Source organism: Poecilia mexicana, unplaced genomic scaffold (genome assembly GCF_051168715.1).
Source record: "Poecilia mexicana isolate PSO_F unplaced genomic scaffold, ASM5116871v1 scaffold_9, whole genome shotgun sequence".
In the NCBI taxonomy this organism is placed as follows: Eukaryota; Metazoa; Chordata; class Actinopteri; order Cyprinodontiformes; family Poeciliidae; genus Poecilia; species Poecilia mexicana.
In genome coordinates, this window is record NW_028263378.1 from 33,275,500 (window position 1) to 33,292,630 (window position 17,131).

The window sequence follows — 17,131 nt, forward strand, 5'->3', positions numbered from 1 at the left end:
TAACAGCCAGTGAACCTCTAGAAAATAACGCAGAGTACACCAATGTAAACACAGTCAAGCTATCTGACCCTGCTAAACCAAGTACAGCTGTTGTTTCAGAGTCAAATGCTTTGGAGAGAGTACTTGGCATGCTACAAAGAGTACTAGAGCGTACAAGCCAGTCTAGTCCTTCTGCTGTCCGACCAGAAACTGCTCCATTCAGCCATGGTTCCCCTTGCAGGGTCTGCAGACAGACCTCACATTCCACACGTACACATTGTATGAGGGAGAAAAGATGTCTGGAATGCTTAGAGACTGGGCATCAAAGAAAGGACTGTCCCAAGGGGTCTTCAAATCGACCAGGCAACACTTTACCACATCAGGGAAACTAAAACACTCACATGAGGGACGGGATAGTGTGAGTGATAGAGACAAAACCCTCAAACTTGAAGATGATGCACAGACCGTATATTCTGAGTGTGTAAATTCCTTTCCGTCTAACACTACTGTTCTATTCCAGAACATAAATAGGCTTGACAAAGCTGACAGTCTGTTCTATACAGATGCTGAGGTGGAGGATGAAGTGTCTTTGAAAGCCCTCCTTGACACTGGCTCAATGACATGTACTATCAGTGAAGGAGCTGAACAGATGTTAATTTGTTCAGATTCAGTCTCCATGTCTAAAGATATTTGCCCTGACATCACACTTGTTGGTTGTGGCGGGATGAAAGTTAAGCCTAAATGCATTTATGACCTAAAGATGAAAGTGTATGGCTGCACCTTCAGAGTCCCTGCACTGGTTGTTCCTGGGCAGCAAGATGAAATGATTCTAGGAACAAATGTTATCAAGTACCTTCTTAAGCAGTTTAAACAATTTAAACAGTTTTGGCAGGTTCTGAGTAAGCCTGATTCAGAGGAAGCACCTGAAGTAATGCAATTCCTCAACATGCTGTCTGGCATTAAGAGATGGAACGGAGAAACTATCCCTGATGTTATTGGGACAGCCAAGTAAATGCAGGCTGTTACCCTTCTGCCCAGGCAGGAACATTTAGTCTGGAGCAAATTGCCGGCAGCCTCATCCTGTTCTGAAGGCAGTGCTGTCTTGATAGAACCAGCCAAAGCAATAATCCACAAGAATGACATAATGGTTTGTAGATCCATTGCCACTATGAACGGTGAGAGGTTGGTTCCTAAATACTTCAAGTAAGCCAGTAACTCTGAGGCGCAATACAAAGGTGGCGCAGGTGTCGGCTTGCATTGCTGTGGAGGATCGAGACTTCTGAGCTGACTGAAGCTGACTCATTTGAGGTAAAAAACCAGGCAATGCACAGCGAACCGGCTGATGACGCACAAGACTTTGACTCATCGGACTACCAAGAGTCCTTAGTCAAACTTGGACTCGAGAGTTTGGACATTAAATCCTGTGAGGTGTCAGACTATTGGAAGGGCCAGCTGTTGCAACTCGTCCGAAAGTATGAGGCCGTCTTCTCAAAAACTAAGCTCGATTGCGGCTCAGCAAAGGATGTTGTTCACAGGATCCATCTGTCCGACTCTCGACCCTTCAGGCTCCCATACCGCCGTGTGCCACCTGGGCATTACCATAAACTCAGACAGGTGCTCTCAGAGATGGAAGAACTCGAGATAATCCGCAAGTCAAAGAGTGAATGGGCATCACCGCTGGTCCTTGTGTGGAAAAAGAATGGGGACCTTAGGATCTGTGTAGATTATTGATGGTTAAATGCTCGCACAATAAAGGACGCCTATCCTTTGCCACACCAAGCAGAATATAGTGCTACCTTGGGTGGTAGCACTATATTCAGTGCTATGGATCTCACCTCCGGCTTCTACAATATTGATGTGGCAGAAGAGGACAGGAAGTTGACGGCTTTCACAACACCCATGGGGCTTTATGAGTTCAACCGCCTTCCCCAGGGATTGTGCAATAGTCCAGCCAGCTTTATGCGACTAATGATGAGTATATTTGGAGATCAAAACTTCCTGACTCTTCTTTGCTACTTGGATGATGTGCTAGTCTATGCATCCAATGAGGCTGAGGCCCTGAGAAGGTTGGAAATGGTCTTCAGCAGACTGAGAGACCATGGACTAAAGTTAGCCCCTAAAAAATGTCAGTTTCTTAAAAGGAGTGTAAAGTTCCTCGGACACGTTGTGGACAGTAATGGTGTCTCGACTGACCCAGACAAGGTCAAGGCTATAACATCAATGACAGTTGCGGACCTTATGATGGAGGATGGAGTGACACCCTCTCAAAGGAAAGTCAAATCATTCTTGGGCATGATAATGTACTATCAGCAGTTCATTCAGGACTGTTCCAAGCTAGCCAAACCCTTTTTTGCTCTTATAGCTGCCCCGAGAGGAAGGAAAGGCAACCCACGTGGTGTCGCTTCATTCAAAAAACTCCATGCAAGTGACTGGAAGCAAGAGCATGAAAACTCATTTGAGCTGCTGAAGTCTGCACTTTTGAAATCTGTTGTCCTTGCACATCCTGATTTTAACAAACCGTTCATCCTCTCAAGTGACGCCTCTACTGATGGACTCGGGGCTGTACTATCCCAGGTTCAGGAAGGGGAGAGCAAAGCCCGACCAGTTGCTTTTGCTAGTAAAGCACTCACCCGTGCTCAGAGCAAATACCTTGCCCATCGGTTAGAGTTTCTTGCACTCAACTGGTCGGTTTGTGATAAGTTTAGCCATTGGCTTAAAGGACACACATTCACTGTTTGGACAGATAACAACCCCTTGACGTATATCCTCACTAAACCTAAACTTGACGCATGCGAGCAAAGATGGGTGGCAAAGTTGTCCCCTTACAGCTTCAGCATCAAATACATACCTGGAAGCAAAAATGTAGTCGCTGACGCTTTGAGCAGACAACCATTCATCAAGAACAAAGTCTCCCAAAGGCTGGTGACTGAGTCCTATGAAGCTTTATTGGAGGAGTCACAACAAGTGAGGCAAGATGCAGTTCAGGAGGTCTTTCGGGTCAGTACTGACCATCAAGGGGATGAATACCTCCAGTCTCTCCAACGCCCAGAACATCAGTCGCTGAGTGAAGAAGAGGTATCTGTAGTTCTGCTGGGACATGCAAAGTGGGACCTCAGTCACGAGCAAAGGGTGTTAACTTGGCTGGCTCAAGACGTAGAGGGGCTGGTGCCGACTGGTTCGGTGCCTCTATCTATGCTCTCCCTTCAGGCCCTCCAGGAGGCGCAACAAAATGACCCTGTACTATCTCAGGTCATCCTGTTCGTCATGCGAGGCAGGCGGCCATCCAGGAGAGAAAAATCTAGCTTGCTGCCAAAAGCTTTGAAGCTCTTGAAACAGTGGGAGAAGCTAAGGATGCTTGACAACATTCTATATAGGGTGTGTAAAGATCTAAGTACTGGCAAGAAACGACACCAGTTTGTAACCCCCTTGTCTCTGATAGACCAAGCACTTCATGGTGTCCACAATGAGACTGGACATCAAGGCCAACACCGGACATTACACCTGGCCAGGCAACGATTCTTTTGGCTCAGTATGGAGCACAGTGTTCGTGAATATGTCAAATGTTGCAAACGTTGTGTTGTGAGCAAAACTCCTGAACCAGAGGGTCGAGCTCCCCTAGAGAGCATAAAAACAACAAGCCCTCTGGAGTTGGTGTGCCTCGACTTCTGGTGTGCAGAAGATGCAAGGGGTCGAACCGTTGATGTGTTGGTGGTAACCGACCATTTTACCAAGATGGCCCATGCTTTCCAGTGCCCGGATCAAACTGCCAAACAAGTGGCCCGCAAGCTATGGGACAGATACTTCTGTATTTATGGCTTCCCTCAAAGAATCCATTCGGATCAGGGGGCAAACTTCGAGAGTCAGTTGATCCAAGAATTGCTGCAAGTGGCGGGGGTAAAAAAGTCGAGGACCACTCCATATCAGACCGAGAGGTTTAACAGAACCCTTGGTAATATGATCAGAGCCTTGCCACCCCGCGATAAGTGCAAGTCAATGTTACAAACATTGACTTTTGCTTACAATTGTACTGCCCATGAGTCAACTGGTTATGCGCCTTTCTATTTGATGTTTGGCCGGATTCCTCGCCTCCCAGTTGATGTCATGTTTCACAATGTGGAAAGGGATAATGAAGTCACGGATTACCACAGCTACACAAAAAGAGTCAGAGAGGAGGCTTTAGCTGCTGCTCAGGCTAATGCCTACTCCAGCCAGCAACGTCAGGCTCAGTTGTACAATCTAAAAACAAGGGGCACGGACATAGCTGAAGGGGATCAAGTGCTCTTGGCTAATAAAGGGGAACGTGGCCGTAGGAAGCTTGCAGACAAGTGGTCTTCTAACATCTACATTGTTGTGTCTCATGATCCCAGATGCCATACTTACTGCATCAAAGACGCAGCAACTGGACAAGAGAAAGTGGTCCATCGCAACTTACTCCTGTCAGCAAACTTCCTGCCACTTGAGTTGGACAAAGAGCAAGAGTCTGTGTTTTCCTCTGACATCACCCCAGATCCAAGTACTGTTAACGTTGGTGACCAGGATGTCTCAGTTGTGTATTCAGAGAGTGATGGATTGGACCGCTCTGCTGACTGGGTGGCCAATACGGTTTCCTCAAACCCTGAAGACCTCCAGGATGCTGAAAGTTGTGTCAGGAATCTTCAAACAGAAGCAAGTGATGCTGAGAGTCTTGGAGAGATCGAAAGCGACACTGCTAAGTGCCCAGACTCGCCACATAAACAGCCAGAAACTGACGAAGAAGCAGTTGTTATAAGTCCTGGTAGGCCAACAACTGGTGCTGTAAGTCTAGTCAGATCCAGGGCTGGCAGGATAATCAAACCAGTTAACAGACTGATACAAAACATGGCACAAAGGAACACACAGACACGTAATGCAGTCTCTGAATTTGCAAAGAGTTTATTTTTGTAAGAGTAATCAACTTTTGTTTGTGAATAGAGTATGGTAGTATTACACCTCTGTAAATAAGTCAATGCCCATTAGTTAAAATGTATGAGAGAGTAACAGCCACTGACTGTGAGGTTGTGTTTACGGCACAATCTTTTAGCAAGTAGGCATTGTTGAGTCTGGCCAACTTTCCAATGTTGCTTTTCCTTTTTTAGAGGAAAACCTTTAATGTTGCTCAGGTGTATGTGGTCGCTGTCTGTCAGATGGCAAGAATGTTATTCTGTGTCCAGTCTTGATTAATGTTGGGACGGTTTTGAGAAGTTCAGGGGGGAGTATGTAGCAGAGTTAATTGTATTTATTTATTTTATTTTTCTTTATGAACCTTCTCAAAACTAATTTTCTTTGAATTGACATGTCTGTTATATATTATTTCTGTTTTATTTTGCTTTCATTTTTGGTTCCTAGTGTGTAAAAATCCACCCTCATCTATGAATATTTGTTTTTCTTTGTTTTTTAATTGTATTTTATTTTGGTGGGGAAGCTTTTATTTTCTTACTTCCTGTTTTTGCGTGATATCCTGTGTGTTCCCGCTGCCCTCCTAGGTTCGCGCCAAGCTGCGCTGGGGAGAGGTAAGTGTACAGAGTTGTCTTTCATTTGTGTATTAAAATATTGAAAACGTTCTAAAAAAATATGTTGTAAACTCACATGTTATATATATTGTTGTTTAACCGTTCATGTTTAGCGCAGCACTATGCTGGGCATTTGTCTCCCACATTTGGTGACACCCATCAAGTTTTCTGTATCAACGTGGTTATTATTATTTTTTTCTTTTTTTTCTTTTTCTTTTGGTTGGTTAGGTAGTTTGTGGAGAATCCGGAGCCCAGGAGGTGCTTTGTTTAAAATGTTCTTGTTTTGAACAGGTATGTGTGTTTCAAATTTTATTTGGATGTTAAATTAATGTATTTAGTATATTTCTATGTTATGGTGGAAAATTGTAATTATAGGGCAGATTATTAATTGTTTTGTATGACTGTAGATTTATTTTATTAGTGAACCTCAGAGAATTTTGGTTTTGTTTAATGCATTTCTGTGGCAGTTCGCGCCAAGCTGCGCTGGGGAGAGGGTGTTTGTGGAGAATCCGGAGCCCAGGAGCTGCTTTGTTTAAAATGTTCTTGTTTTGAACAGGAATAAAATTATCCTGAATCCTGATTCCGGTGTGGTTCTGACTTCCTGTTACCAACCGCTACATAAACACCGTCCTATCTGAGCTCTGAACAAGAAACACGCTAAGGTAATAAAACGAAATAACACGGAGACATAACACGGTCATATTTTTCTAAAAGCAGCAACTTTGAACCTAAACAGCTGAACCAGATCTCTGACACCAGAGCTGCGCTACTGTCAAGCTATGAGGCTTGTTGAGCTCCGTCAGGCTTCGGAAGTTAAAAGTCCGAACCGTAACCTCCCCGTTAGTCTGTGACACTAACGACAATAAACACACATAATGTACTTGAAAATAAGATAAATACATTGTCTGTTAGAATGTTTAGATACTTAAATAGCACATTTTACAAGAACAATGTCCGAGAATATTGCCTACTAGCATAAGCTAACGTTAATGTTAGCCACAAAGTTTAAGTAAAACTCACCTTCGTGTCAGTGAATGTATAACAAGGCGAACATCTTAAAACCTTTCTCCAGCTGACTTGTTGGGGCTTCTGATCGATGTACAAACCTTGGCCAAGCACTGCAAGCACCTAATGTAAATGATATTTGTATTGGATCGGAAACAATCGAGCCGCTTTACCCCGAACGCGGAAGCTGAGGTGCAAAGAGCCCATTATTAGCTGTAGTTCTGCATCACAAATCCCCTCGAGTAAGTAAATACTTAACAGGAAAAGACATGTAAACATTTTAATTACTTTCACTGCTCAGTGGGAAGAAACACATTAATAAAAATCAAACTGCAGTTTGTTTTTTCATTACAAACTTAAGCTTAACAAGACTTTAGCTTTTTTGTTAAAGGTAGAATTCATATTTAGCTCTTTAAGTTTTAGTTAGAAGAGTTTGAAACGGGATAGAGGGGCTGAGCAAGTGGACCCAGCTCTGTGTGTGGGAGCCAAGAACAGAAGAGAGAACAGATAGAAAAAACAAACAGAAAGCTGCCTTTATTTCTCACTGTCTTCAACATAGAGCCAACATAAATCTGAATATTTTTCTATATAAACCCTGGTGCTTTAAGTGTTACGTTTAAGTTATGATACGCCTCAGATATTCATTTCTATCTACTTATTTGTTCTCAGTCACCCAGGACATGACAAAACTAAAAATGGCTTACAAATAAAGCAACTTAACAAGTTATAATTTAAATAGGCCATAACTTGTATTGGAAGCCATTTCAATAAATCAATGTTTGTGAGGAATTTTATTAAGAGGAGTTACTCATTAAAGTTTTTGTATTTAGAACCTTAAGTTTTTGTAAAGGTGTAGCAGAGACTAGATAAGTCATACTGAACAAAACACATGAACATTTGACTTTTAGTTTTAGTTCTCTGCAGGCTGCTTACAGAGAATAAAACCTGTTTGATGTGCATTACTGGTCATTTTTGGTCCTGCAGCTTGAATGTGGTGTAAAAACTTTTTAAACCACATTTTATGTTATATTTCAATGGAACTTCGCCGACCCACAAAACTGCTCTTAAGAAATTTTCCTGTTTATGGTCCCCCCCAATAATGAGATGGGATTTTTGCCCTTGCTTAACATGTAACTAGAGATAATACAGTTTCTTATTTCTGTATTTTACGTTTTGACTTTGTAATGTTTAACACAACAAAAGCTTTAGAGGTTTGCCTTCAATTAACTACTTTATGTTACTGAGTAACCCAGCATTATTTAAACTAGATTGTAGCTCATTTAGATACCAGATTGTTTTTCACCTAATGTGCATGGCAATGAACAAATTGAACCACGCAATGCTTGTAACGTGGGAATAAAACTTAAGCACTGTTGAGAATGAAAATCCTAATCAATGAATCATAATTTGTATTGACACACGGAGCATAAAATCAGCCAAGAAAAACATTCAGACTTTACTTATTTTATTAACTTTCAGCACTGAAAGGAGACACTTTACCATTACATCCGAGAAGAGTTTCTAAAAAAGTCTGTGCAGCGTCGAGGAGAAGGAGGAGGGTAGCTGATTATATGGACTGAAGACACTCCCTGTCTCTGTCACTTTGTCTCTGTGTCCCTGATAAGTTTCTGTTTCTCTGAGGAATGAGTGTCTAACAGAATCAAAAATGTAACTCTTTACTATGGGCCTTTTGTCTAACAGCATGTGACTCTTTCTCGACCTTGGTAAAGCGTCTCAACAGCACCAAATATATTTTAGAAAAAAGGCTCAGAAGAAGGTCTACAATTTTCTCTCCATTTTTCACAGTTTGTAGAACTGGACTGAGCTTTTTGATATTTAGCCTGCACTGTAAAATAGAAGTGCAGGCGTCACACATCAAGTCTGTCTTTCTTTTTTAATCACTTGACTTTGACTTTTATTTAACTTAGTGCCATACGCAGTGCTGTAAATATATGCATTTACTCCTGACAGGTACAACAGTTTTCAGTTTCCAAGAGTTTCCCTAAAGCTAGCAAGCTGTTTTATTTGTTCACTTTGCATTGAGTGGCGTCTCCACAACATTTTTTTAATTTTTAGATCCTGAGGACAAGCAGGTACACTGGGCAAAACAGATTTTGACCCTGTCAGAACACCATTCCCCCCACTACAACTGAAGGAAAAGCTGGGGCTAGCCCTAATATCTGGAATAGGAGCATGAGGATTCAAAGGAGGAAGGAACCCAGGGCGAGTGTGGGCAATACGATCCAGAAGTAGGGCCCCGGAGCCTCTTCTCTCGAGACCAGCAGCACCTCGCCTTGGAACAAAACTCTCCAAAGAATCCATAGTTTCAGACAAAGTAAAATGTCTGCTGTTCATCTGTTTGTGCCTTTCTGATGCAGCTCCTCCACCACTTTTGAGAATTTTTTCCCAACTGCCAACTTGCAGCAACTGTGAGTCGGAACTGTAGTGATCCATCCCAATGTTCCTGCGGTTCACTACATTTTGTAGACTGGAGATATTCAGCTGCCTAAGACAGTCAGATGAATCTTCATCCACTGCACTGGATTCACTAGAAAAAGGGAGGCTATCCTGATGCAGGTTTGGATGCGATAAGGCATGCAAAGAACTTGCAGCACTATCATATGACATCTTTCTGCCAAGGCCTCTCCGTCTTTTCTCAGCATTCTCATTTCCTGATATGTGGTCTAGAGACTTTGGGAACCCTGTTCCATCTTTAACATCAATGCTGTGGTGCCTTGAAACAGCTGGAGGTGTTCTTTGTATGCCAAGAGCCTTTAATCTGATTGATAGCTCCTCCTCCTCAAGAGTATTTTCCACTGGTTCCTCTATCAGAGAACAGGCTTGATTTTGTTGGAGCAGCAAGGAGGGACTCTTAGATCTCTGTTCAGTTTGTACCTTGTAAGGATAAAGTTGTTTATCCAAGTCAGAAATATGTACAGGACTCAGTGGTTGGGCTGAAGAACCTGGTTGAAACATAATCATACTGGGACCAAGAAGAGAGCAGCAGGTTTGGAGAGAAGGAGTAGCTGAGGAACTGTGTGGAAGAGTTTCAGTCTGGGACTCATATGGAGATCTATAACTACATACTGAAGTATAAGACAGACATCCCGAAAGAGAAGAGGGTGGGACGTTGAGGTACTGTTTTGTCATCTGATGGTCAGAAGCCATTTTGCTGGTAGTGATAATGATAACCTCCTTACCCTTTGCTTTACAAGCATCCAGAAGTACACTAAGAATTTTTCTGTTTCCTGAATTCACTGCATAAACTAATGCTGATAATCCCGCATGATCTTCCAGTGCTGGATCAGCTCCACTATCCAGCAGAAGGGATAGAACCTCAGGGTCAGCTTGTTCAAGGCACGAATGCATCAAAGCCGTTTTCCCCGTCTTGTCTTGAATATTTGGATCAGCACCATTTTCTAGAAGATACCTATGGGGAACAAATGTCACCATATTTGTCAACAAACATTCAAACATTTGAGAAACTAAAGTATTGAAGAGTTTCCAGACAACTTACCGAACCATCTTAGGCTTAGGTACAGTTTGTGGATTTGTGAGTTGTGTCTTACAAGCTACCATAAGGGGTGTCTCTCCATATTCATTACTCTCATTTATATAAGCACCTCCTTCTAAGAGCAGCCGAGTCAGACGCAGTCGACTATGGTAGACTGCCTTGAGCAGGGAACTTCCATCCATAATCACTTCAGTTGATTCATTCATTGCAGCAACCCTTTATGCAGAATTGTTTCTTGTTTGGTGAATGGCGTGAAAGATTCAGCTCCTATAAAAATGACAAAACAAGAAACAGTCTGTTGATTTTTAAAAATGAACTTTATTTAAAAAGGGACAATGTACAACTCAAACATAAACGTCACCATTTGGTGCACTGATAATAGCATACAGGGCCCGGCGGCATGGGTGGGCATTGCCCACCCACAGAGTCAGCCGTGGCCCCCCTGGACTGGAAGCTACTTCTTGTTTTTACCTTAAAGTGACCAACTCTCTGTATTCCTACATCGATTTGTTACAGTAGGGGCTTCCGCACTTCCCATTTGTGCTTCTATCACTTTTTTTTAACAGTGTGATGGCCAAATCCATGGCCACACTCTGAAGTTAGTAACTATTTTTTTTATACAAACACAACAACACTTTAGTTTCAATAAAAACATTTATTTGATTTGGATACATTTGTTCCATTTGTTAGAGCGCACATTTAGTTTGTTGTTTAACTAAAACATGGAAGATGTCTTTACCCAATCTATTTTCAGATGTATGATGTAAGATCTATTAGTTAGGATATGTTTTCATCTGAAGTTGTCTTTGAGTTATTTTGTGTTATGTATTCATGTTTTCTAATTTACTTTGAAAGGTACAGCTCCAAGTTCTGTATCCTGTCACTTTCTGTTTATGTCCATGTTGTACTGCTGTTGTCCACTGGGGGCAATGAGAGCGAGTTCTTGTGTGTAGGCAGCACTGTTCTAACCCAGAGAAGAAGTTATAACTTTAACGTTAGCAATATAACGAACACAGCTATCTAACAAAAATTGCGGTTCATTGTGAATATGAATACTGAACAAGAAAACGGAACAACGGCATTAACTCCAGTTCACACTCCAGACCATATGGTGGCGGTAATGCACTCTCAGTTTTTTTTTTTTTTTTTTAAAGCGCCATAAAGAAGAGCCTTGAAGCCGGGGAGGAGAAGAAAGGCTGTGAGTCAAAGTTGGCATTTTACTCGCATAATATCGCCTTAAAAGTAAAAGTTCAAGTTGGTGACGTCATAGTCTGAGTTAGACAACACAACTGGACCAGATGGAAAATAAATGTGGGTCACGAAAAAAGCCTTAAGGGACGAAGGTTGCTAACGTGTTGCTAGCTGGTGGCAAGTTTGCTTTCAAATGCTAATTATCTTCGTTTAACAGTACACATAAACAAACTTATGTTGGTTCCAGAAATAGTCATTTTATTAATTTTATGGTGACATGATTATTACTATAACAATCATTCAGCTTCATGTTATAACTACACGGGGGCTCTGTTTGTTGCGACTTAATATAGTTTTCTTCATAAACTCGTTTTAATTAAGCTGAGTATGCCAAAGATGTCATGATTTATGGTTGTGGTGGTGAGAACGAGGATACAGGCAGACCCAGGATGTAGATGAAAATGATGAATTTAATGATGAATATCCACGGATGGGGAACAGTAACACGAGGAACACACGACCAGGAGGCGTCGCCGGCGCAGAAAGCAGACCCAAAGAGGCTCTGGAGGGCCAGCAGGAAGGCCGGCTGGAGGAAACTCGGGGGGGCGGAGCACAGGGAGGCGGAGACTCATCCGCAAACTCGGGGGGCGAAGCCGCAGTGGACGCAGGGGACTCAGGAGGCTGCTCGTCAGCAGCGGGCACGGGGAACTCTGGGGGCGGAGACAGAAGCCGCCTCGGCGCGGGAACCGGAGACAGCTGCAGGCGGGGCCGGGACCTCCGGCGGTTCAAGGTAGCGGTGACGGCTTGGCCCAGGGGCCGGGACCTCCAGCGGCTCAGGGCAGCGGTGATGGCGGGACCCCACTCCTGGGGGTGGGGGAATCGCCAGCCGTGATCCCCACAACACAGCTCCACCGCAGAACTCTTTCAAGGGGACCACTCCAAAACACCGCCAAGCGCTCCACCGTCTAAACTGGGTCTGCATCTTGCGTTTCTGGTCGGATCCTACTGTCATGATTTATGGTTGTGGTGGTGAGAACGAGGATACAGGCAGACCCAGGATGTAGATGAAAATGATGAATTTAATGATGAATATCCACGGATGGGGAACAGCAACACGAGGAACACATGACGTAACACGACGAGGATCCGACCAGAGACAAAGACAACAGGTGGGTTTAAATACACACGGGGTAAGATGAAAGAGGAAGCCAGGGTTCAGGTATTAGAAAACGTAAAGACTTTCCTGTCTCACAAGAGGCTCTGGCTCCACCAGAACAACAACCTGTTCTGAGGATGAACCTCCACATCGTCTTCATGGTGGAAGGCTTTTTCTTTTTTTTTTACTGAGCAGTTCGCCACATTTTTAACCACAGCAAAAACTGGTGTGTAACCAACACTAAGTGCTTAATAAACATGATTTAATTTGAAAATAATTGGACAGAATTTTTCCCCCTTGTTAATCTACCATGTCTCTTTTATCCATGTTATTTGTTGTTAGTTTTCAGGGCCCAGTGATGGACTGGTGACCTTTCCAGGGTGAACCCCACCTCTCATCTGATGACTACTGGAGATGGGCACCACCAGCCGCCCTCACCACCCTGCAAGGATCAGTGTGTTCAGATCATGGATGGAAAGCTTTTAAGGTAGTTTGTCTCCCTTAAGTCCACACTTAACACAGCTTCATAGTTAATGCCATCATAAGCTGATTTTATTATATTGCTGACTATTTTTTCTACTTCTAACATAAACAGGCAAAAAAGACATCCAGAAATGTTTTTCCACCCCAGGCTTCTGGTCCCAATCATCATCAGTTCTGATGATGTCACATACATAGCGAGTCTGTTTTTCTGTACCCTCTATTTAATTGCTCTATTGTACTTTTTTGTAGGTTTCTGTAAAGTGTAGTGAATGAGAATGTTCTGCTGATTCTCACTGTTCTTAGGAAGGAGAAATGTCAGCTTGTCTTCAGTAATACTGGAATACTGTGACATTGTATTAAAACATTTGGTGAAACATTTTTCACATACCTTTCATAAGCATGTTGTCTGTAAACTTTGAATGTATTTACAATTTGTACAATTCTGTGATAGTACATTGGCAATGTACTCTTGAAAAATGTGGGTAACACTTTATTTGATGAGGTGTGAATAAGACTGACATCAGGCACGTGCAGAGGGGAGGGCTGGGGGGGGCTTGAGCACCTGCCCTTTTTGCTCCTTGCCCCAAAGTGCCCTTTTGGTCAATTTATTTTGTTGTTGGTATTATTATTTTCAAAGCCCTCTTCTGACACATAATATGTACTAAAATTATTTTTTGTTTTGTTTTGGTTTTTTGTACAACATAAGCCTTCCGGTCACCTCGTTACCTTTGACCTTTTGCCAGTGACGCATGACGCAGTTGCTTCTCGCGCAGTGAGATAAGGCGGCTAACTGGAGCTCAGTATAGCGAATATTCCAGATTACAGAACAGTTTTTGGTGAATTATATATATAAAAAAAAAAACGTTTTTGGTGAATAAAGTGGAGTAGACTTGCTACTTGTCAGATGATGGAAAACGAAGTATCGTTTCTGCTTCAGCAGTTTAAGCAGAGAGGTAATGAAATACAACAGACACTGACAGGCCTCTGCGTCTGCTTTTCTCTGAAGAACTACTGAGTGGAGGAGACAGCCAGGTGAGGAAAAACTGTTCTTATCTATCGATTCAGTATTTTTATCATGCAGACATTAGGCTGTTGTTGTTGTGCTATTAGCTAGCTGCTAGCTAACGACTTTACTAGCAAAGCTAGATAAATAAAAAGCTTCCCTGTGTACGAGGCACATCGCCCGTCCAAAACTTATCATCTCCATAATGTATAAATGTCAGATCTTCTAATTTGCTTTGCTGCATAATGTACATTGCATTTATTCTGGCGTTAAGTAAATGTATCTTGAAGGAGAATAGCACTTAAATAAAAGTCCAACAAAGATATTCATTTAGAATTAAAAATAACTCACCCATTAATGAAGGGGAAAAAACTCAACCCAGACTTTAAGTTTAGGGTCTGGTTCGCAGAGTATGTAGTTAAATTTTTTCCCCAATTATTCAATGGGAAAAAATAAACTAACCTCAGTTAAGTAAAATAAAATTGTAATCAAAACTTTTGGAATTGTAATGATTTCTTTTTTAAAAACAAATTGTTTTGTTTAAAAAACTTTTTTTTAATTAAATAACTAATTTTTGTCTTGTGAACTTAAAAAAGTTATTTGCCAAACTAAACTTTTATTTGCACACATCAGAAATCTTTTGCTATGATTTTGGGTCCTGCCCGTGACGTCATGTGAGAATCAGAAGCAAAACTTTGAGCCAAACAAAAACTTAGAATATCAAGAAAAGATTTCTGACATGCACAAATAAGTTTGTTTTGCAAAAAAATTCCCTTCAGGAGACAAATATGTGATTTAAATGTCTAAAGAAGTTTTAAGCAAAACTCAGTAGACTTTTTCCATAATGACATGCATTAACAATTCAATTTTTGCTTTTTATTTTTTCTGTAGTTCCACCTTAAAGTTTGATGCAGCTCTGCTTTCTTGAATGGACCATCTTCATCTCCACTGCAGCAAACAGGCAGCTCTGTTTTATAGATTACAGTCACTAAAAGGTTGCATTGGGCCCTTGTTTATATTTTTAATAGTGTAATTCTGTAAAGACAAAATATATAAATCAGAGCTAAACCACCAGCTCTGATTTACATATCTTGCTAAATTGCGGGTTTGAATATTGCAATACTTTCCTATAACAAAATAGACCTGCAGAAAGAAATTACTAATAAAATATCTTACATATGCATATTTCTATGCTCTGTATAGAGATTTACCTTAGCTTTGATTGTATATTTCACAATTTTGTAATTTATCATTGTTTATTAAACTCTGAAAGCTGAGAGGCTTTGTTAATATTCTGTCCTAGAAGGCGGTTAGATGTGCCCTTTTTTTTTGAGCACCTGCCCTTTTAGTGGTCTCTGCACGGCCCTGACTGACATGATAAACATGTCATAACACCTGTTAGGAACATACCAACAGCTGTCATGAAATGTCATTCGATAAATAATGATACTTTTAATAAGAATTTGCTTTAAAAGTTAGATTAGAAGTCCATTAACAGTGCCAACTTTGCATTATTTTGTAAATAATGACACTGTAAGTGAGTTTGTTCTAAAGTTGAAGGACTGTTAGGCGCTGTTCAGGTTTGTCACTGCTCTCAACCTGGAGTGTTGGCCAGAACACCACTCAGGCCAGGATTCAGCTCAGGACCAGATGTTTGGATGAGGTGCATCAGATGTTTAATGAAGACACGAGGCAGGATCCATTAACTGTTCTGTATTCCAAACTGTATCACAGATATTGATCCAATGAACATGGATGGGCATAAATGTGTGTCTACATGAAGGTGTGTGTGGTTTCCTAGAATAAACAAGAATACAGAAAATAAGTTCAAGGTGTCCTATCATTACACATTACACCATGCCATTATATCTTAGATAAACTAAGAAGGAAACCTCTAAATCAATATTATTAAGCAAACTAAGGCAAGTTAACTAATAACCATGCCTCTGCTCCACTGAGAATAGATATATGTTCAACACAATGCTCTATAATACACACATAGCAAATAGCTCGGACTTAGCAACAGGTGAAATAAAAGCAAACAAATAAACTTCAAATCACTCATTTAGCTGCAGTAAACACTCAAACATTGCAACTTACTTCTCAATGACACACTTATCTAACACACACATATCTTGCAAGTCTTTCCCACGTGTTAGCGCAGTGGTTCGGTTACCCAACTTCCCCACCAGATATCAGCAACATTGGCTACGGCAAGGTGTCATCACTGCCCTAACTATGGTATGCCTTATGGGACAAAAGTAACGCTGAACAGAAAACACATAATACAAAGAGTAATACTCAACACCAAACTTAAACTATATATAATGGTCTTTTGAACAGACACTTTAATGTAAAGTTGGCACTTTTAATGGACTTTTAATCCAACTTTTAAAGCAAATTCTTATTAAAAGTGTCATTATTTACCAAATTGCACTTCATGACAACAGTCAGACATTCATAAAGACAGTGTCATATCAGTCTTATGCACACCCCATCAAATAAAGTGTTACCAAAATGGTACACAATGTAATTTTTTTCAGTCGGAAAGTTTGATCCTTAATTGGATCCGTAATTGATCCTTCTGTGTTCTGGTAGCCTGATATGTTTGCAATACTGTAGTGTGTATGAAACATATAATGCACAAAGTGGCAAAGCAGAATAATAAAACATGATGAAGTAACTAAAAAGTGTACTTCATTAGCAATTGTAATAAACCAAAAGTGTTAATTGTAGCATGTAATCACACTATTAATATATAAAATATGTAATGCCAATATACTGCAAATACATTCTAAATATATTTTAAATGTAATCCAATCACAAAAATAGTACACTCATAATATACTAATCAAACATGTTTATATTACATAAAAGGCAATATACTTAAAGCATACTAAGTATAACTTAAGTTGTTCCAAAAAGTACATGAAAGTACACTTAGTACACTTCAAATTGTGCTTTAATACAATTTAAATATTATTAAAATACTCTAAGCACAAAATTAGTTGCTCCAAAATGTCACACTTTAAGTTAACTAATCCTAAGTGAACTTGAAGTATACTCATGATTAGTCTGACTTAAAGTATGCTTAAGTATACTAAAATTTAACATACTTGGTGTTATATTCCTGATGAAAAATAAATACACTACAAGTGACTTTCTAATCAGAGTACACAAACACACATGTACAGACTTAATCGCTGGCACACACCCACAGTCACACAGTTAATCTTTACAAACCTGAACAGATTTCAACAACATTTTCAAAT

The 17,131-nt window shown here is 40.9% G+C and overlaps 2 protein-coding genes across 2 annotated transcripts; one reads left to right on the forward strand and one right to left on the reverse strand.

Moving 5' to 3' along the window:
• Positions 1 to 8,313: 8,313 nt before the first annotated feature.
• On the reverse strand, positions 8,314 to 10,277 carry ankrd34bb (ankyrin repeat domain 34Bb). The gene is made up of 2 exons (XM_014977854.2): positions 10,030 to 10,277; positions 8,314 to 9,942 (listed from the first exon to the last, which is right to left on the reverse strand). The coding sequence occupies exons 1-2, from the start codon at positions 10,230 to 10,232 to the stop codon at positions 8,496 to 8,498; spliced, it is 1,650 nt and encodes a 549-aa protein (XP_014833340.2). The 5' UTR covers positions 10,233 to 10,277; the 3' UTR covers positions 8,314 to 8,495.
• Positions 10,278 to 10,837: 560 nt separating this feature from the next.
• Positions 10,838 to 16,688, forward strand: LOC148157787 (uncharacterized). The gene is made up of 2 exons (XM_088009170.1): positions 10,838 to 12,860; positions 12,969 to 16,688. The coding sequence occupies exon 1, from the start codon at positions 11,708 to 11,710 to the stop codon at positions 12,107 to 12,109; it is 402 nt and encodes a 133-aa protein (XP_087865296.1). The 5' UTR covers positions 10,838 to 11,707; the 3' UTR covers positions 12,110 to 12,860; positions 12,969 to 16,688.
• Positions 16,689 to 17,131: the final 443 nt, after the last annotated feature.

Coding starts and splice junctions, on each gene's coding strand:
- ankrd34bb (XM_014977854.2), bottom strand. CDS start 10,232: ATGAATGAATCAACTGAAGTGATTATGGATGGAAGTTCCCTGCTCAAG. Junction 9,943..10,029: donor CCTAAGCCTAAGATGGTTCG/GTAAGTTGTCTG, acceptor TGTTCCCCATAG/GTATCTTCTAGAAAATGGTG.
- LOC148157787 (XM_088009170.1), top strand. CDS start 11,708: ATGGGGAACAGTAACACGAGGAACACACGACCAGGAGGCGTCGCCGGC.